This window comes from Polyodon spathula, chromosome 5, assembly GCF_017654505.1.
Source record: "Polyodon spathula isolate WHYD16114869_AA chromosome 5, ASM1765450v1, whole genome shotgun sequence".
In the NCBI taxonomy this organism is placed as follows: domain Eukaryota; kingdom Metazoa; phylum Chordata; class Actinopteri; order Acipenseriformes; family Polyodontidae; genus Polyodon; species Polyodon spathula.
The window spans coordinates 3,920,078-3,946,980 of NC_054538.1; the positions used below are offsets into that span (position 1 = coordinate 3,920,078).

Below are 26,903 nucleotides of genomic sequence, written 5' to 3' on the forward strand. Positions count from 1 at the left end.
CGGAGGGACTTGTAGTTTTTCTAGTCATCGGTTGCATATAAATGAATGGGAAGAAGACTACATTTCCTCTAATATTGGATGAAAGCTTTTTTTCCGGGATTCGATTTAAATGCCCGCATTGGTAATTTAAAGTAAGAGCGATTAGATATTAGTTGAATCAAGCAGCTGAGAAGTCTATCAATACTATCGTCAGGAAGTCCGCGCCTCACACAGAATACATTGTGCGAGTGCCCCAGAAAGCGCTGGATTCGTGCCCGATGGTTTTTTCTAAGGCTCAGACGTTATTTGGTGGCAGAGCGTTCATTTAATTTGATTTCGAAATGAAGCGTTTGTCATCATATTTTATACCTCATGTACTTATTTTGACCACTGCTTTTTAAAGTAATCAAAATTCATTTTTGTAACTATTTTACAGTGTGTAATTTAAGTGGTTATTTTTATCATCTTATTTTGTATGCCACTGATTTGTGTTGCTTTAATCTGTAAAGCGCTTCGAGGCGACTGGCTTATCACGAATAGTGTTTATATATATATACACCAACAAAAGGTGAAAAGGGGGTGTAGACTGTATAGGCACTGTGTGTGTATATATATACACACACACACATTTGGAGAGTCGAGACATCCCGTCGACGTAAATTCAAATTTTTGTACCACTTACAAACTTTCATTTTAACTAAGTTTTGTTGTGATGGCACCAAGTCTGGCCTGCCCGCGTTGTATCACCACATGCTACCACATTGTGATACACGTGTCAACTGCGTGTAAAGGTGTTGCCATTTGATTGCAACTGTGATGTCATACTGAACAACCAACCTCGCTGTAAGCAGACACAAATAAAAAACAAATGTTTATGGCTTTGATAAGTTTTTATCACACATTGAATCTATAGCTCTCTGCTATTTTAGAATATTTCTGAAATGCAAATCACATCAAAAGTGGCCAACACATTTCACAACAGCTGTACAAATCGCTGAAGACATCATATGCCAACATTTCTGAACATGTATAATGGATTCGGTACTGAAAAATAATTTCCTTAGTCCTTTCACCTCTTACGTAAACGTGACATTAATTATGTAAACCTCATTTATTTAAAATCTAGAATCGTTTTTACGAGTAATGGGGTACAAGTGTCCCATTTACCAAACTGTCAAAAAAGGTCTGCAATAACACTGAGTGGATTTGCAAGCAGTCTGGCAAATTGAAGGCTGGCAACGCCGCTTAATTTGAACGAGACACCCTTGGCAACGATAATTAATAAATAAATAAATAAATACGTTATATTGTTAGAACAAATGACATCCCTTCGGTATTATTGTGTGCATATGACCAAACTCACAGTTACCAAGATAATTACAACCGTTTAATTAAAATGCAGCAGTTGGCTGAACTCCGTGATCAGCGTCTGGCCGGCAGCATGTCTTCTTCTGTGACGTTGGGGCTGATAGTTTCTTTTACAGATGGGTTGCCTAGCTGCCACTTGACAGCTACCAGCTGTAGTAAAAGCTGCTTATTTTGATGGGTCAAATTTCTCATAGAAGTGATAGTAACAAATAATGTTATTTATATCAAAATCGACAACAATAAGCTACGCGCTTCTATTTTTTATTTTAAAAAATGCCAACTCCGATGATAGCTATCAATCAACTGAAAAAGCAGGCGAGTTGTATTTTTGTTTGTGTTTCTGATTTTGTGGAGGAGTGTGTTCATGTAAGACTTGAGGTTGTCAAGACGTGTTTTACAGCGGCCCTCATGTTAGCCAGTTTACTCGTTGGGTTGCGCGTAATGTGAACCTCGCAAATACTGGGGGCTACACCAATCTGAACGTTTACCGAAGCAATACAAAATGTGCACGGTAATTTAGCACTTCACCAGGTAATAGCACTGTTATTTACGTTGCTTACCTGGGTTGCGTTTTTTAAAAAAATGACTTGCATCCTTTTCTTTAGTGAGGAAAACGTTAGGTTACATATGTGAGGAGGAGGATGATGAGAAATGTAGTTCTGAGAGGTCCATGCGGGTATTTGGGAAGCCATCTTGAGGCAAGGAATGTAATCTAAAAGTTTAAAAAAAAGCGGTCAAAATGTAAAAAAAAAAACAAAATCAATACACATGCCATACGTAAACAGTTGTAGCAACACAATACAATAAAAAGGCCCTTATATACCCTTTAATCTACGCCTATTAACAAAAGTTTTTTAAAAAGTGTTTTTTATTTAAATAAATAAATAAATAAATAAATAGACTCTGGCTCAGGACCAGGTGTAACCAGACAGCACATTTGCACAGCCTCTACACAACAAGGCAGTACACGCCAGCTGAAGTTATTAATGTAACAACGATTACACATTGATGTTGCAAATCTCAATTGTATTAACAAAGATGAAAACATTTAAAAAAACTGAAATTACATTTCAGGCTATTGGATGAATACTGTGTGTAGTTTATATATTTAAAACATGTATATTAACTATATATTTCTTTTTCACCAGAGTCTGTAACTGCTCCCAATAATACTCTACTTACCAAACTGCCAGGTGAGTCTGTCTGTCTGTCTGTCTGTCTGTCTGTGGCATTTACATGGTAGCAACATCGATCTGTTGAATGGCTGGTCCAATTGTGGTAAAATTTTGCTAAGAACCTTCTTTAGCTTAAATCTAAGACACATGATTGAGAGATGGTCTGTCTGTCTGTGTATTTTACAACTATCAGCAAATACAAAGTTACAAACTGACAGACACTTTCAGGCTGTTGGGTGAATACTTTGTGTAGTTTATTGTGGCAAAGTGATTTATTGTGTACAGGTGCAGAGGTGATGCAGTGCAGGAATAAAACAGACAGTGATTATAATCCGGTATGGAAAAGTGCTTTCTTTATTTTATAATCCAAGTCTGGCGACCAAAACAATGACCCACGGCAATACACAGCAATGTGTAATACACGGGGTAAATAATAATGGGTTTGCAGTCCCAAACAATAAACACAGGTATCTCTCCCACAATATACAAACACAGTCACCAATCCTGGGAGCGTGCTGTAGTGCTCGTGGTGGGTGATAAGTTTAATGAGTGACAATAGTGCAGTGCTGTTCCGGGTTTTATGCTGGCCCTTAGTGACAGCTCCGGAATGTGTTTGCCATCTATGAAAACACAAGTAACAGACAGTACAAACAAACACTCATGATATTCTCACAATTACTGCACGGGTCCCTCCGGGTTATATTTCGTAACCAAAGCGAAGGAACAGATTACGAGTCTCCGTCCCCCTTTTATGCTGTCACTCATGACCCCTTGGTAAAAGACTGCAGTTGCCTTTACAATCTGCTGCTGCTACATCGTTTCCCTTCCGGGTCAATACGTTCTTGCAACAGAGTCTCGCCGCCTTCTACGCTGACCGACTTCCCGACCTGGGGAAAGAACTTTAAGGCCAGCCTGTCCAAAGACCTCTGTCCTCACTACTTAGCACCCTCACAGGTCTGTCTGTCTGTCACACTTACATGGTAACAACATACCTCTGTTGAATCGCTTGTCCAGAGGTAGTCTGTCTGACTTTCTGTCTGCATTTTACAGCTATCAGCAAACACAAAGTTACAAACTGACAGTCACTACATTTCAGGCTATTGGATGAATACTTTATTTAGTTAATATATAATATTTAGTTAAAATGTACATTAACTATATATTTCTTTTTCACCAGAGTCTGAAGCTGCTCCCAATAATTCTCTAATTACCGAACTGCCAGGTGAGTCTGTCTGTCTGTCTGTCTTTCTGTCTGTCACACTTACATGGTTTAGCTTAAATCTAAGACACATGATTGAGAAGCTGTCTGCCTGTATCTTACATGAATGCTGTAAACTTGTCTAATATTGATGACATTTTGCTAAGTACCTTCTTCAGCTCAAGTTATCAGAATCGGACAATGGTGTCCAGGTTTATTGATCAAATGCACTGTCCAGAGACTGTCCCCCCTGCATCTGTTCTGAACACACTCTCACCTCTTTCAATGTCTCAAGGGTTAAGGACATTCTCCTGTAAAACTATACTGAAATCATTTTAGCTTCTGAGGGCAGAATTACAACAACAAGGAGCAATACATCCATTACTTAGCATCAGATATGTGGGATAATATCAGTTGTATTGAGGTATTTCATCTGTCATTTAGCATCAGATATGTGAGAGATTGTATTGAGATATTTGTTGGAATATCCCGTGAGGTTATGTATGCCTCTTTACACAAAGTAGACTTCAGCATCAACATGTTTAAAATGTGTGTATATAGAGAGTGCTTCTATATTAATTCTTCAAGCATTTCTCTCTTTAAATTGTGGATTTTTGTAATAATAAAGTTTTTAATATTGGTGCTGCAGGCGTGTATGTAGGGATTGACAGCCTGAGGCAACTATTGCACAGACTGAGACTGTGCTTGACATCGTGCTAGTGGTCTTTTCTAATGTGCTTTTAAAAATATAGAACTCATTATTTCTTTTCAAAAAGGATCTGCGGCTGATAATTATTACTCAACTGCTGTAACACCAGGTGAGCTTTCTTTTCAATTCTTATACCAGAACTATGGAAACAGATTTAAAAATAAAAACAGATGACACCATTAGTGCTGTGCAGTACACAGCTATGGTGTAATGTGCTTTTACAGATTATTAGCAGTTTCTTATTGAATCTTTTTTGCATGTGCTGTTCATACAGTGCCTTGCCAAAGTATTCAGACCCCTGACCAATTCTCTGATATTAGTGAATTACAAATGGTACCTTGAAATTTCGTTCTGTTCGATATTTTTTTTTAAAACACTGAAACTCAGAATCAATTATTGTAAGGTGACATTGGTTTTAAGTTGGTAAATACTTTTAAGAAAAATAAAAAACTGAAATATCTTGCTTGCATAAGTATTCAACCCCCACACATTAATATTTGTTAGAGCCACCTTTCGCTGCAATAACAGCTTTAAGTCTTTTGGGGTAAGTATGTACCAGCTTTGCACACAGTGTCGGAGTGATTTTGGCCCATTCTTCTTGGCAGATTTGCTCAAAGTTGTTCAGGTTGGTTGGACGACGCTTGTGGACCGCAATTTTCAAATAGTGCCACAGATTCTCAATGGGATTGAGATCAGGACTTTGACTGGGCCACTGTAGGACATTCACCTTTTTGTTTTTTAGCCACTCCAATGTTGCTTTGGCCTTGTGCTTGGGATCATTGTCCTGCTGAAAGGTGAATTTCCTCCCAAGGTTCAGTTTTTTAGTGGACTGAAGCAGATTTTCTTGCAGTATTTTCCTGTATTTTTCTCCATCCATTCTTCCTTCAATTGTAACAAGATGCCCAGTCCCTGCTGATGAGAAGCATCCCCACAGCATGATGCTGCCACCACCATACTTCACTGTAGGGATGGTGTGTCTTGAGGCATGGGCAGTGTTAGGTTTGCGCCACACATAGCGCTTTGAGTTTTGGCCAAAAAGCTCTATCTTGGTCTCATCTGACCACAAAACCTTTTCCCACATCGCAGCTGGGTCACTCTCATGCTTTCTGGCAAAGTCCAGACGTGCTTTCAGATGGTACTTTTTGAGTAACGGCTTCTTTCTTGCCACCCTCCCATACAGGCCAGTGTTATGCAGAGCTCCTGATATGGTTGACTGGTGCACCATTACTCCACTCCCGGCCACTGAAATCCGCTATGTATATTATGGATATACTGTATAATGTATTACCATATGTATTACACTTTAAAACTAACATTTCGAATATATTGTTATATATATATATATATATATATATATATATATATATATATATTATATATATATATATATATATATTATACAGTGCCTATAGAGTCTACACCCCCTTTTCAACTTTTGTTGACTTATACCCTGGATTTTTTTTTCTTTTTTTTTCTACACATCCTACCCCACAACTTCAAAGTGAAAAAATATTCTAGAAATTTGTAGAAAATTAATTAAAAATCAAAACTGAAATAGCTTGGTTGGATAGGTGTCCACCCCCCACCCCCACCCCCCTTTGTAATACCAGTCTTAAATTAGCTCAGGTGTAACCAATCACCTTCAAAATCACACACCAAGTTAAGTGGCCTCTACCTGTGTTAAATTGTAGTGATTCACATGATTTCAGGATAAATTTAGCAGTTCCTGTAGGTTCCCTCTGCTGGGTAGTGCATTTCAAAGCAATGACTCAACCATGAGCACCAAAGCGCTTTCAGAAGAACTCTGGGACAAAGTTTTTGAAAGGCGCAGATCAGGGGATGGGTATAAAAAATATCAAAGGCCTTGAATATCCATTGGAGCACAGTCAAGACGATTATTAAGAAGTGGAAGGTGTATGGCACCACCAAGACCCTGCCTAAATCAGGCTGTCCCGCCAAACTGGATGACCGAGCAAAAAGGAGACTGATCAGAGAGGCTACAAAGAGGCTAATCGCAACTTTGCAAGAGCTACAGGCTTTTATGGCCATGACTAGTCGAAGTGTGCATGTGACAACAATATCCCAAGCACTCCACAAATCTGGCCTGCATGGTAGGGTGGCAAGAAGGAAGCCATTACTCAGGAAAGCCCACGTTGAATCGAGTTTTGAAGTATGCAAATAAACACGCAAGAGATTCTGTAGCCATGTGGCAAAAAGTTTTGTGGTCTGGCGAAATTTAAATTGGAACTTTTTGGCCTAAATGCAAAGCGTTATGTTTGGCACAAACCCAGCACAGCGCATCACACAAATAACACCATCCCAACTGTGAAGCATGGTGGTGGCAGCATCATGTTATGGGGATGTTTCTCATCAGCAGGGACTGGGGCACTTGTCAGGATAGAAGGGAAAATGAATGGAGCAAAGTACAGAGAAGTTTGAAAGGAGGTGTAACTGCAGTGTACAATAATGAAACAAGGTTTTTTGTGGATGTTAACAAAAGGTTTTATTTTGAGAGAGAGAGATAGAGAGAGAGAATGATAATTGTATTTCCATGGTTTAGGGACTCCTTCCAGGTTATACTTTGTAACCAAAGAGAAGGAACAGATTACGATTTTCCATCCCCCTTATATGCTGTAACGCATGACCTCTTGGTAAAAGAGTGCAGCTGCCTTTACAATCGCCAGCTGCTACATTGTTTCCCTTCCGGGTCAATATGTTCTTGCAACAGAGTCTCGCCGCCTTCTAGACTGACCGACTTCCCGACCTGGGGAAAGAACTTTTAAGGCCAGCCTGTCCAAAGAACTCTTTCCTCATTGCTTAGCGTCCTCACAGGTCGGGAGGGAGATTTACAACCAAGATTCATTGTATATCTGTGACATTTATATATTTAAAACATGTACATTAACTATAGATTTATTTTTCACCAGAGTCTGTAGCTGCACCCAATATGATTCTAATTACTGAACGGCCAGGTGAGTCTGTCTGTCTGTCTGTCTGTCTGTCTGTCTGTCTGTCTGTCACACTTACATGGTAACCACATGCATCTGTTGATTGGCTTGTCCAATTGTGATAAAACTTTGCTAAGAAGCTTCTTTAGTGTAAATCTAAGACACATGATTGAGAGTCAGTCTGTCTGACTCATTTTACAGCTATCGGCAAACACAAAGTTACAAACTGACAGTCGCTACATTTCAGGCTGTTGGATGAATACTTTATTTAATTAATATATAATATTTAGTTAAAATGTACATGTAGAAGGGTGGTGGGTAATTCACTGACACAGGAGACAGACAGGTGGATTTGGCAACACCGCACAGGTGCCCAATTCTATTTTCGGGGTGCTGTTTTTAAGTTTATCCCGCAGATGGCGCTGTGGGTCCGTGGTCTGATTTACCAACGATGGTAAACAGAACCACGGGCATACCAAGCGATGGTACACAATACCGGCGCCTTGCAGGTGCTCAAAGAAATAATAATGAAAACAGAAGGCAAAAATAACAAGGGAAAAAAATAACACAATAACAAAACTACAAATAAAAGGTGCTGCACTCTGCAGCAATATCCCAGTCGCCACTGCCCGCGTGACCTGGATCTCCGTCCTACGCTGCCGGCTACCTAGCCTGCTCTGTTGTATTTTTAAGGGGTCTGCCCAAGGGTTCCCCTCCCTCACTGTCTCACTGTGACACTTTCGTGTCTTTTTCTCTCCCGGCTAATTCTCGGTCCGCGACCAGCGTTTCGGCACTCTCAGCGCGTCTATAAGGGCAGACGTGAGGAAACAGCAGAGCGTTATTTTATAGGACCAACAATCTCCCAAGACTCGCCTCTCAGCCATTCAGAGAGGGGGAAAGTCCACACACCCACTTTCCCACCTCCCCGTGTCACTGCCATGACTCACAGGCGGTTGTTGGGCGACTGCCGCCCTCTTCCTGCAGCCCGTGAACACGCCAGCAGAGTCAGTCAGTCTTTAGTGTAAATCTAAGACACATGATTGAGAGTCAGTCTGTCTGACTCATTTTACAGCTATCAGCAAACACAAAGTTACAAACTGACAGTTCTTTTTCCGCAGAGACTGCAGGTGCTACCAATGATGATCTAATTACCGAACTGCCAGGTAAGTATGAAAATTAATCAATTAGGAGACGTTTTTTATCCAAAGCGACTTACAGAGACTATTGATATGAACTATGTATCAGCAACTGCTGCAGAGTCATTTCCAATAGGATCTTGGTGTAACACAAAGTTACAAATTTACAGTCACTACATTTCAGGCTATTGGATGAATACCGTGTGTAGTTTATATATTTAAAACATGTACATTAACTATATATTTCTTTTTCACCAGAGTCTGAAGCTGCTCCCAATAATACTCTAATTACCGAACTGCCAGGTGAGTCTGTCTGAGAAGCTGTCTGTCTGTCTGTATCTTACATGAACGCTGTAAACTTGTCTAATATTGATGACATTTTGCTAAGTACCTTCTTCAGCTCAAGTTATCAGAATCGGACTCTGGTGTCCAGGTTTATTGATCAAATGCACTGTCTGCTACACCAAAGCTCCATGGCTTTATTTATGAAGCAGATCTGTGTAACTTTATCTCTCAGCTCAGTCAGGTAGCAGACATTACAGTTGCAGATTAATGCATTTACAAATGGAAGAGTATTGGACTCTTTCAAACTGTAAGGAAAATAATGTTCAATAAATCATTGTATTGGTGCTAGAAGGCCTTGCATAAATAATAAAATGGTATCTTTTTGCTGGCTGGTGACACGGGTGCCCAGCTCTTTGAAACTGTAAAGAACTAAACTGTCCAGGCAATGCCTTTGCTCATCCAGCCCTTGCCTATAGATACACCATACCTACCAGAGACTGCCCCCCCTGCATCTGTTCTGCACACACTCTCACCTCTTTCAATGTCTCAAGGGTTAAGGACATTCTCCTGTAAAATTATACTGAAATCGTTTTAGCTTCTGAGGGCAGAATTACAACAACAAGGAGCAATACATCCGTTACTTAGCATCAGATATGTGGGATAATATCAGTTGTACTGAGGTATTTCATCTGTCATTTAGCATCAGATATGTGAGAGATTGTATTGAGATATTTGTTGGAATATCCCGTGAGGTTATGTATGCCTCTTTACACAAAGTAGACTTCAGCATCAACATGTTTAAAATGTGTGTATATAGAGAGTGCTTCTATATTAATTCTTCAAGCATTTCTCACTTTAAATTGTGGATTTTTGTAATAATAAAGTTTTTAGTATTGGTGCTGCAGGCGTGTATGTAGGGATTGACAGCCTGAGGCAACTAATGCACAGACTGAGACTGTGCTTGACATCGTGCTAGTGGTCTTTTCTAATGTGCTTTTAAAAATATAGAACTCATTATTTCTTTTCAAAAAGGATCTGCGGCTGATAATTATTACTCAACTGCTGTAACACCAGGTAAGTTTTCTTTTCAATTCTTATACCAGAACTATGGAAACAGATTAAAAAAAAAACAGATGACACCATTAGTGCTGTGCAGTACACAGCTATGGTGTAATGTGCTTTTACAGATTATTAACAGTTTCTTATTGTATCTTCTTTACATGTGCTGTTCATACAGTGCCTTGCCAAAGTATTCAGACCCCTGACCAATTCTCTGATATTAGTGAATTACAAATGGTACCTTGAAATTTCGTTCTGTTCGATATTTTTTTTTAAAACACTGAAACTCAGAATCAATTATTGTAAGGTGACATTGGTTTTAAGTTGGTAAATACTTTTAAGAAAAATAAAAAACTGAAATATCTTGCTTGCATAAGTATTCAACCCCCACACATTAATATTTGGTAGAGCCACCTTTCGCTGCAATAACAGCTTTAAGTATTTTGGGGTAAGTATGTACCAGCTTTGCACACAGTGTCGGAGTGATTTTGGCCCATTCTTCTTGGCAGATTTGCTCCAGGTTGTTCAGGTTGGTTGGACGACGCTTGTGGACCGCAATTTTCAAATAGTTCCACAGATTCTCAATGGGATTGAGATCAGGACTTTGACTGGGCCACTGTAGGACATTCACCTTTTTGTTTTTTAGCCACTCCAATGTTGCTTTGGCCTTGTGCTTGGGATCATTGTCCTGCTGAAAGGTGAATTTCCTCCCAAGCTTCAGTTTTTTAGTGGACTGAAGCAGATTTTCTTGCAGTATTTTCCTGTATTTTTCTCCATCCATTCTTCCTTCAATTGTAACAAGATGCCCAGTCCCTGCTGATGAGAAGCATCCCCACAGCATGATGCTGCCACCACCATACTTCACTGTAGGGATGGTGTGTCTTGAGGCATGGGCAGTGTTAGGTTTGTGCCACACATAGCGCTTTGAGTTTTGGCCAATAAGCTCTATCTTGGTCTCATCTGACCACAAAACCTTTTCCCATATCGCAGCTGGGTCACTCTCATGCTTTCTGGCAAAGTCCCGATGTGCTTTCAGATGGTACTTTTTGAGTAACGGCTTCTTTCTTGCCACCCTCCCATACAGGCCAGTGTTATACAGAGCTCTTGATATGGTTGACTGGTGCACCATTACTCCACTCCCGGCCACTGAAATCCGCTATGTATATTATGGATATACTGTATAATGTATTACCATATGTATTACACTTTAAAACTAACATTTCGAATATATTGTTATACTATTATATATATATATATATATATATATATATATATATATATATATATATATATATACACACTTATACGCAGTGCCTATAGAGTCTACACCCCCTTTTCAACTTTTGTTGACTTATACCCTGGATTTTTTTTTGATTTTTTTTTTTTTTTTTTCTACACATCCTACCCCACAACTTCAAAGTGAAAAAAATATTCTAGAAATTTGTAGAAAATTAATTAAAAATCAAAACTGAAATAGCTTGGTTGGATAGGTGTCCACCCCCCACCCCCACCCCCCTTTGTAACCAATCACCTTCAAAATCACACACCAAGTTAAGTGGCCTCTACCTGTGTTAAATTGTAGTGATTCACATGATTTCAGGATAAATTTAGCAGTTCCTGTAGGTTCCCTCAAAAGCAATGACTCAACCATGAGCACCAAAGCGCTTTCAGAAGAACTCTGGGACAAAGTTTTTGAAAGGCGCAGATCAGGGGATGGGTATAAAAAAATATCAAAGGCCTTGAATATCCATTGGAGCACAGTCAAGACGATTATTAAGAAGTGGAAGGTGTATGGCACCACCAAGACCCTGCCTAGATCAGGCTGTCCCGCCAAACTGGATGACCGAGCAAGAAGGAGACTGATCAGAGAGGCTACAAAGAGGCCAATGGCAACTTTGCAAGAGCTACAGGCTTTTATGGCCAAGACTGGCCGAAGTGTGCATGTGACAACAATATCCCAAGCACTCCACAAATCTGGCCTGCATGGTAGGGTGGCAAGAAGGAAGCCATTACTCAGGAAAGCCCACGTTGAATCCAGTTTTGAAGTATGCAAATAAACACACAAGAGATTCTGTAGCCATGTGGCAAAAAGTTTTGTGGTCTGACGAAATTAAAATTGAACTTTTTGGCCTAAATGCAAAGCGTTATGTTTGGCACAAACCCAGCACAGCGCATCGCACAAATAACACCATCCCAACTGTGAAGCATGGTGGTGGCAGCATCATGTTATGGGGATGTTTCTCATCAGCAGGGACTGGGGCACTTGTCAGGATAGAAGGGAAAATGAATGGAGCAAAGTACAGAGAAGTTTGAAAGGAGGTGTAACTGCAGTGTACAATAATGAAACAAGGTTTTTTGTGGATGTTAACAAAAAGTTTTATTTTGAGAGAGAGAGATAGAGAGAGAGAATGATAATTGTATTTCCATGGTTTAGGGACTCCTTCCAGGTTATACTTTGTAACCAAAGAGAAGGAACAGATTACGATTTTCCATCCCCCTTATATGCTGTAACGCATGACCTCTTGGTAAAAGAGTGCAGCTGCCTTTACAATCGCCAGCTGCTACATTGTTTCCCTTCCGGGTCAATATGTTCTTGTAACAGAGTCTCGCCGCCTTCTAGACTGACCGACTTCCCGACCTGGGGAAAGAACTTTTAAGGCCAGCCTGTCCAAAGAACTCTTTCCTCATTGCTTAGCGTCCTCACAGGTCGGGAGGGAGATTTACAACCAAGATTCATTGTATATCTGTGACATTTATATATTTAAAACATGTACATTAACTATAGATTTATTTTTCACCAGAGTCTGTAGCTGCACCCAATATGATTCTAATTACTGAACGGCCAGGTGAGTCTGTCTGTCTGTCTGTCTGTCTGTCTGTCTGTCACACTTACATGGTAACCACATGCATCTGCTGATTGGCTTGTCCAATTGTGATAAAACTTTGCTAAGAAGCTTCTTTAGTGTAAATCTAAGACACTTGATTGAGAGTCAGTCTGTCTGACTCATTTTACAGCTATCAGCAAACACAAAGTTACAAACTGACAGTCGCTACATTTCAGGCTATTGGATGAATACTTTATTTAATTAATATATAATATTTAGTTAAAATGTACATGTAGAAGGGTGGTGGGTAATTCACTGACACAGGAGACAGACAAGTGAATTTGGCAACACCGCACAGGTGCCCAGTTTTATTTCAGGGTGCTGTTTTTAAGTTTATCCCGCAGATGGCGCTGTGGGTCCGTGGTCTGATTTACCAACGATGGTAAACAGAACCACGGGCATACCAAGCGATGGTACACAATACCGGCGCCTTGCAGGTGCTCAAAGAAATAATAATGAAAACAGAAGGCAAAAATAACAAGGGAAAAAAATAACACAATAACAAAACTACAAATAAAAGGTGCTGCACTCTGCAGCAATATCCCAGTCGCCACTGCCCGCGTGACCTGGATCTCCGTCCTACGCTGCCGGCTACCTAGCCTGCTCTGTTGTATTTTTAAGGGGTCTGCCCAAGGGTTCCCCTCCCTCACTGTCTCACTGTGACACTTTCGTGTCTTTTTCTCTCCCGGCTAATTCTCAGTCCGCGACCAGCGTTTCGGCACTCTCAGCGCGTCTATAAGGGCAGACGTGAGGAAACAGCAGAGCGTTATTTTATAGGACCAACAATCTCCCAAGACTCACCTCTCAGCCATTCAGAGAGGGGGAAAGTCCACACACCCACTTTCCCACCTCCCCTTGTCACTGCCATGACTCACAGGTGGTTGTTGGGCGACTGCCGCCCTCTTCCTGCAGCCCGTGAACACGCCAGCAGAGTCAGTCAGTCTTTAGTGTAAATCTAAGACACATGATTGAGAGTCAGTCTGTCTGACTCATTTTACAGCTATCAGCAAACACAAAGTTACAAACTGACAGTTCTTTTTCCGCAGAGACTGCAGGTGCTACCAATGATGATCTAATTACCGAACTGCCAGGTAAGTATGAAAATTAATCAATTAGGAGACGTTTTTTATCCAAAGCGACTTACAGAGACTATTGATATGAACTATGTATCAGCAACTGCTGCAGAGTCATTTCCAATAGGATCTTGGTGTAACACAAAGTTACAAATTTACAGTCACTACATTTCAGGCTATTGGATGAATACCGTGTGTAGTTTATATATTTAAAACATGTACATTAACTATATATTTCTTTTTCACCAGAGTCTGAAGCTGCTCCCAATAATACTCTAATTACCGAACTGCCAGGTGAGTCTGTCTGAGAAGCTGTCTGTCTGTCTGTATCTTACATGAACGCTGTAAACTTGTCTAATATTGATGACATTTTGCTAAGTACCTTCTTCAGCTCAAGTTATCAGAATCGGACTCTGGTGTCCAGGTTTATTGATCAAATGCACTGTCTGCTACACCAAAGCTCCATGGCTTTATTTATGAAGCAGATCTGTGTAACTTTATCTCTCAGCTCAGTCAGGTAGCAGACATTACAGTTGCAGATTAATGCATTTACAAATGGAAGAGTATTGGACTCTTTCAAACTGTAAGGAAAATAATGTTCAATAAATCATTGTATTGGTGCTAGAAGGCCTTGCATAAATAATAAAATGGTATCTTTTTGCTGGCTGGTGACACGGGTGCCCAGCTCTTTGAAACTGTAAAGAACTAAACTGTCCAGGCAATGCCTTTGCTCATCCAGCCCTTGCCTATAGATACACCATACCTACCAGAGACTGTCCCCCCTGCATCTGTTCTGCACACACTCTCACCTCTTTCAATGTCTCAAGGGTTAAGGACATTCTCCTGTAAAATTATACTGAAATCGTTTTAGCTTCTGAGGGCAGAATTACAACAACAAGGAGCAATACATCCGTTTCTTAGCATCAGATATGTGAGAGATTGTCAATTGTATTGATGTATTTCATTCATTATTTAGCATCAGATATGTGGGATAATATCAGTTGTATTGAGGTATTTCATCTGTCATTTAGCATCAGATATGTAAGAGATTGTATTGAGATATTTGTTGGAATATCCCGTGAGGTTATGTATGCCTCTTTACACAAAGTAGACTTCAGCATCAACATGTTTAAAATGTGTGTATATAGAGAGTGCTCCTATATTAATTCTTCAAGCATTTCTCTCTTTAAATTGTGGATTTTTGTAATAATAAAGTTTTTAGTATTGGTGCTGCAGGCGTGTATGTAGGGATTGACAGCCTGAGGCAACTAATGCACAGACTGAGACTGTGCTTGACATCGTGCTAGTGGTCTTTTCTAATGTGCTTTTAAAAATATAGAACTCATTATTTCTTTTCAAAAAGGATCTGCGGCTGATAATTATTACTCAACTGCTGTAACACCAGGTAAGTTTTCTTTTCAATTCTTATACCAGAACTATGGAAACAGATTTAAAAATAAAAACAGATGACACCATTAGTGCTGTGCAGTACACAGCTATGGTGTAATGTGCTTTTATCAGATTATTAGCAGTTTCTTATTGAATCTTTTTTGTTATATATATATATATATATATATATATATATATATATATATATATATATATATATATATATAATATAAATATACTAGACATACTGAGCCTGTATATAAACTATGTATTTCAGCGTATTTGAAGCCTATTTTAAACATGTTCTCGTAATCCATTTAGAAAATGTTATCCATGTGTGTGTATTTTCTCTTCCATAAGGCTCTGTGGCTAATGACAATGAATATAGAAATGACATGAGGGCAGGTGAGGACTTTCGCTGTGTATATTATGGATATACTGTATAAGGCATTACCATATGTATTACACTTTAAAACTAACATTTTGATATTTTGAATATCTTGTTATATACAGTGTGTGTGTGTGTATATATATATATATATATATATATATATATATATATATATATATATATATATATATATATATATATATATATATTTGAAAGGAGGTGTAACTGCAGTGTACAATAATGAAACAACTTAACAGGTTTTTTTGGATGTTCACAAAAGGTTTGAGAGTGAGAGAGAGAGAGAAATAGAGAGAGAATATGATATTTGTTTTTCCATGGTTTAGTGGCTCCTGAGATGTCTAGTCATTTTCAAGGACAATTGAATCCAGCAGACATCGTGTTTGGACCGTGTAGTGTTACCTGTGGTAAGTACAAAGAGCAGGGATCATATACTGTAGAACTGATGTAACCTCAGATTCAGACACTACCTTGAATGTGAATTCAACACAGATTCAGACACTACCTTGAATGTGAATTCAACACATATTCAGACACTACCTTGAATGTGAATTAAACACAGATTCAGACACTACCTTGAATGTGAATTCAACACATATTCAGACACTACCTTGAATGTGAATTAAACACAGATTCAGACACTACCTTGCATGTGAATTCAACACAGATTCAGACACTACCTTGCATGTGAATTAAACACAGATTCAGACACTACCTTGAATGTGAATTAAACAGATTCAGACACTACCTTGAATGTGAATTCAACACAGATTCAGTCACAACCTTGAATGTGAATTAAACACAAAATTCAATAATTAAGCCATTTATATTTACTGACTGCTTAAAGATTAAAACAAAACACCCTCCTTCATCTTTTACTGGCAGTGATTGTATTTTGAAATATTGTCAAATGGATTTCTTGGTTTATTTCTGTGTTTCCACGTTTGGTCCCCACAGTTTAATGTGTTCTCCCAGGCAGCTGTGCATGCTGATATCCGGTCAGCCAGTAGCATGCAGTATCAGTGGGCTAGTGCTGGCGTGTTCAAGCGAACACTCCTCAGAGTCACTGGGGTGCACAGTTAATCACTTGACTGTGAAGCTTGCTCATTGGATAACTGATTCAGGGTCAAGACCCTGCCTGTTAATGCTAGGAAAGCTAAGTCTTTTGTAAACTGTTGTTTTTCACTAGGAATTGGAGTTCAACAAACTCTAAGAACTAAGGGCTGCCCTGGAAATCAAAAACAATGTGTTTTAGGCGTAAATGAGTGTAAAAGGGACCCAGATTGTGGTTGTAAGTATTGAAAGAATGATTTCAAGTAACTGGCATAACAGTAAGGGATGAAAGGATGTCCAAAATATTGTTTTATTTTGAATAAAAGGTATACCTTTATTTAAGATCTGGTACCATTTAGATCAGTATGAACTCTGTGATTGTGTGTGCCTTGTTTTCTGTGTGAGGCAGACGTTATAATCAAGGCTTTAGTCCCTTCTCAGGTCTCTTGGTAGCTTGCTTTTATAAGCCCTATACACAAAACTTCTATTCAATCACTACCTTGAAGGTTATTTTATTAGATTTGAACATTTGATTAAACAGTACTTTGAAGAAATGTGAATACATTAATAAAAAAATGAGAATGCATTAATAAGCTTTTCATCTCTTAAACAGTTGAAAAGCTTGACTGAATTATTCAAAATGAGAATGCATTAATAAACGTATCTTAAACAGTTGAAAAGCTTGACTGAATTGTTCAAAATATTTTTTGGTTTTGTTTTTTTAAACAGTCCAGACAAAGCATTCATTAGCAGCAGTTGTATGATGTCTTGTGAATAGGGCCCTTGACTTCATTGATATGTATGCAAATCTTTCAAAGTTAATACCTTATATGTAGAAAGTTTCCTTGTTCCTTATCACTTGTTGTCCTGCAGGTCAGCCTGGTTACACACACCCTCCCTCCCAATATCACTCCCTCCCACCCAGTATCACTCCCTCCCATATCACTCCATCACTCCCTCCCTCCCAATATCACTCTCTCCCACCCAGTATCACTCCCTCCCATATCACTCCCTCCCTCCCTCCCTCCCAGTATGACTACCTCTCTCCCAGTATCACTCCCTTCCACCCAGTATCTTCCAGTATCTCTCCCTCCCAGTATCACTCTCTTTCGGTATCACTCCCTCCCTTCCAGTATCACTCCCTCTCTCCCTCCCAGTATGACTACCTCCCTCCCAGTAACACTCCTGCCCACCCAGTTTCACTCCCTGTAAGTAGCCCCCTCTCCCTCACATTGTCCAACTGTCGAGACTGAGGATCGCATTTTAGTTTCTGCTTAGTAACTGTATTTTTCCATTATCCAGACGGTTCGGTTGTACCACGTGGCCGCGCCAAAGCTTTGCTTTATTGTGCTACCATCACATCAGGATTCAGGTTTACATACAGATGGCAACGAATTGAGGGTAATAATGTGAGTTGTTTTTCTTTTTTCCTTCTTGTAGAATGCGTCTTGAAAGTATTTGAATTTGACATAATGTTTCCAGATTCTGTCCTGTACACCTGCTCTCTGCGTGCATTTGATTATGATTGCATAGTTTGGATTAAAAGTCACTTTGGCGGTTCGAATTAGCAAAAGTCAATTGAATATTTTAAAATAAAAGTACAGTTCACAATGCGTGACAGTCATTAGCTTTGTTTACAACGAAAACAGAGGTAGCACACTATGATAGACTGAGATCCATGACGTGGGTTTACAACAACTTCAGAATGTTAATAAGGGGGGGCTATGCTACGTTTTGGATGTAAATGCATCATAGAAACTGTACTATAAAGGAACTGCATTGCTTTGAAAAGGCATCCGTTTTGGGTCTGAGAATGTGTTGCAAACAATAACCAGTGAGAACCAGCTCAAACATTTTTCCCTTCTCAATCTCTCTCTCTTTTCCTGGATTATTAGGATGTAGTCTTTTTCCATATTTTAGTTTTCTCCACTAGTTTTATTCTTGATTGTGAAACCTTTTTTTCATTTAATATTCTTCCTGTAATAATAATAATAAAATTGACTCAAATGAATTTAACTTTATGTTGCTTTAACAGGAGCCGTTAACTCTGAAAAATACTCGTTCTGTCATTGAAGTGAGACGAAAGAATTATCCCGTGGATTACCAGTGTGACACTTATGAAAACGATTTGATCACTAGCACAGTACGATTTACTGTGCATCAATCTCCAGGTATGTATACTGGATAAGTGTATACTCAATGTTGAGTAACAGTACAATTTCAGTGCCATTGTGTACATGTGGTGCTTAATAGGGTTTGCAGCATTAAGCTCCAGGTCTTTATTTTCTTTTGCTGTCTGAAGTGAACTGTATTAATAGAAGGTCTTTCATCTAGAACTAATGGGCATGGTGGAAGACGTAGTTATACTAGAACACAGTGCATTGGAAGACGGAGCTCATGCTGAATTGTTTTTTGGTATAGTCCTTCTATTTTTGACCACAGTTCCTTCTGTGTAGTGATTATTGTTTGCAACATCTGTCTGCTACCCGAAGAACTTTGATTTGTTAAAACACCATCACATGACCGGTTATAGTTGGCCATGGCCCCTGACATCCCAAACAGCGGTCTAGATGCACAGCAGCGGTACATATGCGTTTGTCAGAGCTTCTCCTCTCAGAGGCTTTGTGACAGGGCTCCAGGTCTGTAGCCCGCTCACAGTCATTGGTTCTATGTGGCATTGCTGATTTATTTTTCACTGCCACTAAGAGTGATGCGCAGGGGCAGGTTTGTGGTTTCTCTATTGTGTCCCAGATGTTAATGATTCCGTGAGATCTTTTGAAGCCGTAGGGTGGTGTGACAGGACAGCTGCAGGGGTGACGCAGGGCTGGTTTTGGGGGTGGAACCGCATAAATATCTCGCGTTTTCTTTCAAATAGCATATAGTGTATCTATAATCGTCTGTGTGATTTATTTTGATTGCAAATATATATCCTGCCCACTATTACAGTTTTGTTACAGGATTCATTAGTCTATCTGTAATGTAATCACAGTTTTACATATAGGGTGCTTATTCTCAGGGTTCTGACCCTGGGATATTCTGCCCAGCTGACAGCCAGGTCTCTAAGTCATGCATGCTCAGTTTACCAGAAAAAAGTACACAGAAACTGGATTGTGAATTCATTTAAGAGTAACCCTAAGTACATGAATCAAAGTTAATGTATTTTTTTACTCTCCCCAGAAAACTTTATTATTTCTGAAGAAACAGAAATCAAATGTAAATGGGAAAAAAAAACCCAACATATTTCTTTATTATAATGAAGAAACTGGATTGCACTGAAATAGATACATGAAAATGAATTAAAACAGTCGTTTTTCTTTATTAAAGGCTAATATTAAAACACATTTTTGAGAAGGAACGTGGTATTCCAAAAAAAAGGACATCTAATTTTATATATATATATATATATATATATATATATATATATATATATATAGTATATAGATAGATAGATAGATAGATAGATAGATAGATAGATAGATAGATAGATAGATAGTAGCGTTTTGGGTTCTTTTTCGGACAGAAATAAGACTGCAACCATGAGTAGATGAAGGCGCAAGCTGTTTATTTTTACAGTAATTCAAGTAATCACAAAGTAAAGTCATAAGTGAGGGAAAGTGAACCGTGAGTCAAAAATTAAAATAAATGATTCTAGGTTTTCTTTTACCCTACCTTTTCTCATGCTATGTCTCTGTCTCCCCCAGACACAACCTTTTGTCAAACTTTTGTCTTCCCCAACCATCCCGGTCTTTTCCCTGCACGCCCTTATTTGCCCTCGCTTCCTCCACCCCCTCCCCCCTGTCTTTCGTGCTAAACCTGCACTCCAATTCCCATCCACACACATCCACATAAAACATGCAACCCCTGCACTCACCCACCACCATGCAACCCCTGCATGCACACCATTGTGCGACCCCTGCACGTACAAACCACCATGCAACCCCTGCACGCACATACCACCATGCAACCCCTGCATACACACACCACTGTGCAAACCCTGCACTCACAAACCACCGTGCAACCCCTGCACACACACACCACTGTGCAACCCCTGCACACACACACCACCATGCAACCCCTGCATGCACACACCACTGTGCAAACCGTGCACCATGCAACCCCTGCACGCACAAACACCACTGCATGCACGTGTGTAAACATTTGTGGACTCACAAACCACACGTTGGTGACGTACTTGGTGTGACAATGACACGTTTTTGGGTGCACCACCATGCAACCCCTGCACACACATGCCACCATGCAACCCCTGCACGCACACACCACTGTGCAAACCCTGCACTCACAAACCACCGTGCAACCCCTGCATGCACACACCACTGTGCAAACCCTGCACCATGCAACCCCTGCACGCACATACCACCATGCAACCCCTGCACGCACACACCACTGTGCAAACCCTGCACTCACAAACCACCGTGCAACCACTGCATGAACACATTACTGTGCAAACCCTGCACCATGCAACCCCTGCACGTACAAACCACCGTGTAACCCCTGCACGCACACACCACCATGCAACCCCTGCACGCACACACCACTGTGCAACCCCTGCCCTCACAAACCACTGTGCAACCCCTGCACTCACAAACCACCATGCAACCCCTGCACATACACACCACTGTGCAAACCCTGCACCATGCAACCCCTGCACGCACATACCACCATGCAACCCCTGCACACACACACCACTGTGCAAACCCTGCACTCACAAACCACCGTGCAACCCCTGCACACACACACCACTGTGCAAACCCTGCACTCACAAACCACCGTGCAACCCCTGCATGCACACCCACTGTGCAAACCGTGCACTCACAAACCACTGTGCAACCCCTGCACGCACACACCACTGTGCAAACCCTGCCCTCACAAACCACCGTGCAACCACTGCATGAACACATTACTGTGCAAACCCTGCACCATGCAACCCCTGCACGCACATGCCACCATGCAACCCCTGCACGCACACACCACTGTGCAAACCCTGCACTCACAAACCACCGTGCAACCCCTGCATTCACACACCACTGTGCAAACCCCCTGCAACCCCACACACACACCACCATGCAACCCACTGTGCAAACCCTGCACTCACAAACCACTGTGCAACCACTGCATGAACAAATTACTGTGCAACGCAACCCCTGCACGCACACACCACCATGCAACCCCTGCACGCACACACCACTGTGCAACCCCTGCCCTCACAAACCACTGTGCAACCCCTGCACTCACAAACCACCATGCAACCCCTGCACGCACACACCACTGTGCAAACCCTGCACTCACAAACCACCGTGCAACCCCTGCATGCACACACCACTGTGCAAACCCTGCACCATGCAACCCCTGCACGCACACACCACCATGCAACCCCTGCACGCACACACCACTGTGCAAACCCTGCACTCACAAACCACTGTGCAACCCCCTGCATTCACAAACCACTGTGCAACCCCTGCACTCACACACCACCATGCAACCCCTGCACACCACATGCAACCCCTGCACGCACACACTGTGCAACCATTACTGTGCAAACCCTGCCCATTCACCCCTGCCCGTGACACACCACCTGCACGTGCACACACCACCGTGCAACCCCTGCATGCACACACCACTGTGCAAACCCTGCACTCACAAACCACCGTGCAACCCCTGCACGCACACACCACTGTGCAACCCCTGCATTCACACACCACCGTGCAACCCCTGCACGCACACACCACCGTGCAACCCCTGCATGCACAAACCACCGTGCAACCCCTGCATGCACAAACCACTGTGCAACCCCTGCACTCACCACCACTGTGCAACCACTGCATGAACAAATTACTGTGCAAACCCTGCACCATGCAACCCCTGCACGCACACACCACCATGCAACCCCTGCACGCACACACCACCATGCAACACCATGCACGCACACACCCATGCAACCCCTGCACACACACATACGTTGGTACAAACCCTGTTTGGGCACAAACCAACGTGCAACCCTGCACCCACACACCGTGCACGCACATGCCTGTTGTGGTGTACACGTGCACACACCACCATGCAACCCCTGCACGCACAAACCACTGTGCAACCCCTGCCTCACACACCACTGTGCAACCCTGCACTCACCACCACCGTGCAACCCCTGCATGCACAAACCACTGTGCAAACCCTGCACTCACAAACCACCATGCAACCCCTGCATACACACCACTGTGCAAACCCTGCACCATGCAACCCCTGCACGCACACACCACCATGCAACCCCTGCATGCACACACCACTGTGCAACCCCTGCACGCACACACACCACCATGCAACCCCTGCACGCACACACCACTGTGCAAACCCTGCACTCACAAACCACCGTGCAACCCCTGCACACACACACCACTGTGCAAACCCTGCACCATGCAACCCCTGCACACACACCACCATGCAACCCCTGCACGCACACACCATGCAACCCCTGCACGCACACACCATGCAACCCCTGCACGCACAAACCACCGTGCAACCCCTGCATGCACACACCACTGTGCAAACCCTGCACTCACAAACCACTGTGCAACCCCTGCATGCACACACCACTGTGCAAACCACCATGCAACCCCTGCACACACACCACTGTGCAACCCCTGCACGCACAACACCACCGTGCAACCCCTGCACGCACACACCACTGTGCAACCCCTGCAACCACTGCACACAAACCACTGTGCAAACCCTGCACCATGCAACCCCTGCACACACACCACCGTGCAACCACTGCATGAACAAATTACTGTGCAAACCCTGCACTCACACACCACCATGCAACCCCTGCACGCACACACCACTGTGCATGCACCCCGTGCAACCCCTGCATGCACACACCACCATGCAACCCCTGCACGCACAAACCACCATGCAACCCCCTGCACGCACACACCACCATGCAACCCCTGCACGCACACACCACTGTGCAAACCCTGCACTCACAAACCACCGTGCAACCCCTGCATGCACACACCACTGTGCAAACCCTACACCATGCAACCCCTGCACGCACAAACCACCATGCAACCCCTGCACGCACACACCACCATGCAACCCCTGCACGCACACACCACCATGCAACCCCTGCACGCACACACCACTGTGCAAACCCTGCACTCACAAACCACCGTGCAACCCCTGCATGCACACACCACTGTGCAAACCCTGCACCATGCAACCCCTGCACGCACACACCACCATGCAACCCCTGCACGCACACACCACCATGCAACCCCTGCACGCACACACCACCATGCAACCCCTGCACGCACACACCACCATGCAACCCCTGCATGCACACACCACTGTGCAAACCCTACACCATGCAACCCCTGCACGCATACAAACCACCGTGCAACCCCTGCACGCACACACCACCATGCAACCCCTGCACGCACACACCACCATGCAACCCCTGCACGCACACACCACCTGTCAAACCCCTTCCAGCACATGTGGGGCAAAACCCTGCACTCACAAACCACCGTGCAACCCCTGCATCACACACCACCATGCAACCCCTGCATTCACACACCACTGTGCAAACCCTGCACTCACACACCACCGTGCAACCCCTGCACTCACACACCACCGTGCAACCCCTGCACTCACAAACCACCGTGCAACCCCTGCACGCACACACCACTGTGCAAACCCTGCACTCACACACCACCGTGCAACCCCTGCATGCACACACCACTGTGCAAACCCTGCACATGCAAACCACCTGCAACCCCTGCATGCACAAACCACTGTGCAAACCCTGCACTGCAAACCACCGTGCAACCCCTGCATTCACACACCACTGTGCAACCCCTGCACTCACACACCACCGTGCAACCCCTGCACGCACACACCACTGTGCAAACCCTGCACTCACAAACCACCGTGCAACCCCTGCACACACACACACCCATCACCATAGCAATTACAATATATACAATAATAACACAAATATTTATAAGGCGGCGGGGCACCCCATCACAGGTGGCGTTAGAGTTTTTGAGAACTGTAGAAAGGCTGTAATGACACTAAATTAATCTAATCAACAAGAACTATAGGTTCCAATGACCAAGTTGTGTGCCTGTTATGCATGTGTCTTAAATGCCCATGCAACGTTTAATCAAATTCCTGTGAGCCGTTTCAAAGATTTAGCCCGCCTAATACTAGATTCCAGAATCTAGGTCATCATAACGCCCTTAACACCTTGTGTAGGAATGTCCTTACAAAGTTAGTCTCAAGATGGAGCTTACATGTTTGGAATGAACTGCATGTAATGTTTATCTCTATCACTAGATGATTAGAAATCATGCAGGCAACTTTTGTTTGTAATTTTCAACTACTGACATGCTTTCTTTTCCCTAAACAAGCAATTTTTATTTTTTCAGGGTTAGATGAACATGCTTATTCAAAGAAAGGCTCGCAACCCATTTTCATCAGTGTAGGAGTTCTGACCACATTGTGCTGCATTTTCCTTGTATATGAATTGTACAGGTATGTAAAATTAATGTTGTTTTAATGAATGTAATTTAGTGAAAAACACATTTTCAAACTGAGCTGCTATGTCCTCAGTGGACTGTATGGCTGTAAATGTTGTTTTTTTGTGAATCAGTTATTGGTAGAAACCACGGAAATGTAATTATACATCCTTATCCACTGAAATATTCCGCAGTCTAGGAAAAGTTGATATTTTCTATATTTCTGGTGGTAGCAAACTGCAGTCTATCTAAAAATTCTAAAGTATTCATCCCAGCCTATAAAATCTTTAGACTATGGACCCTAATGAAAGCATCTAACAAAAGCACTGGTTATCAATACCAGTCCTTGATTCCCTGATCACTCCAGGTCATTTTTATAAACCAGTTAAACTGTATCTCAAACAGATCTTGCAGCATGCAATCAAAACCTTCTCCATGATTCCCTTTTGTCTTCCACTTTGAATTTAGTAAAATTATGTCGAAACGCTGCAAGGAAATAGATGCAGAGAGCTGCCAAGGCCCATCTGCAGATTCTGCTCCAACCCTGGCACCACAGCCTCAACCTGAGCCAGAACCGGAACCAGAAACTGAGCCTATAGCAGAACCTGAGCCAGAACCAGAACCAGAACCAGAACCTGAGCCGGAACCAGAGAAAGAGCCAGAACCAAAGAAAGAGTCAGAACTGGAACTAGAACCTGAACCGGAACCAGAGGTTGAACCTGAGCCAGAACCGGAACCAGAACCAGAACCAGATACAGAGCATGGTTCTGAGCAGGAGCAAGAAGACTGAGCCTGCTCAAGCATAAATGACTGACACATAGAAAAGTGACTGCAGTACTGATTATGGACTTCCATCGATCCTCTACATAGAAAACAAACTTTCAAACCAAATATACATGTAACCAAAAAAAGCGTACTGTAGTAACTGCTTGATCTGCCTCTCCAGCTATCATATTGAAAACACTTTAAGACAAACATTTTGAAGAACTGATAAATAATTTAATATGTGTGTGTGTGTGTGAGTGTGTGTGTGTGTTTAAATATGTGCAGTTTGTACTGATAACTTTGCTTAGTCTTTAACAGATATCACATGTATACGTGTCTCATTTAAATATAGAAATCCTTTTGCTAACCCAGTGTGAAATTGCAATGAGATTAGGGTTTACAGACTGATTTCATGGTGCAGATGGAAGCGTTGAAATAGGTGCATTTTACATTCTGCGTGTGCATTATACTTAATATTGGTTTTCTGCACGTGACAACGTTTCACACTGTGTGGAAAAGAAATACCATGATAAGGAACAATAGGAAAAATAAGTTAAAAACGTGTGTCGTGTATGGACCATACCAGGGCATATGTGTAGAGAACAAAACAGTTAATTAAGGTTGCTGTTTTGTAAACAATAACCTTTTTTTCTAGTTTGCGATGGATTGTGTTTTCTGTGATTTTGGCCACTGACGTTTCACTCTGTTTTATAGTGCAATTATGTCATTATTCATTACAGTATTCAGAAATTCATATTTTTGCCTATTGAAATTGTAAAATAATAACAATAGTATACTCTCAATTAAATGCTATTTTGTTTTAAATGTATAAACTAGCTGCTGTAATCTAACAAGCATGCTCACTGTGTGTATGTCATTCACAACAATCAAAGGAATGGAATCTAGAACTATAACACTTTCTACATGATGCACTTGCG

At 42.0% G+C, this 26,903-nt stretch overlaps 1 protein-coding gene across 5 annotated transcripts; it reads left to right on the forward strand.

Annotated features, from left to right (window-relative positions):
* The first annotated feature begins 22 nt into the window (after window positions 1–22).
* On the forward strand, window positions 23–26,903 carry LOC121315438 (lymphocyte activation gene 3 protein-like). Of its 5 annotated transcripts, XM_041249538.1 has the most exons (19): window positions 23–131; window positions 2,496–2,540; window positions 3,700–3,744; window positions 4,497–4,538; window positions 7,357–7,401; window positions 8,496–8,540; window positions 8,772–8,816; window positions 9,831–9,872; window positions 12,659–12,703; window positions 13,789–13,833; window positions 14,065–14,109; window positions 15,179–15,220; window positions 15,565–15,609; window positions 15,940–16,020; window positions 16,803–16,904; window positions 17,969–18,075; window positions 18,702–18,837; window positions 25,111–25,216; window positions 25,669–26,900. In XM_041249538.1, the coding sequence occupies exons 5-19, from the start codon at window positions 7,377–7,379 to the stop codon at window positions 25,988–25,990; spliced, it is 1,233 nt and encodes a 410-aa protein (XP_041105472.1). In that variant the 5' UTR covers window positions 23–131; window positions 2,496–2,540; window positions 3,700–3,744; window positions 4,497–4,538; window positions 7,357–7,376; the 3' UTR covers window positions 25,991–26,900. The 5 variants fall into 5 exon arrangements, with proteins under 5 accessions (XP_041105472.1, XP_041105475.1, XP_041105474.1 ...); XM_041249541.1 differs by lacking the exon at window positions 8,772–8,816 and having other exon boundaries at window positions 25,669–26,903; XM_041249540.1 differs by lacking the exon at window positions 9,831–9,872 and having other exon boundaries at window positions 25,669–26,902.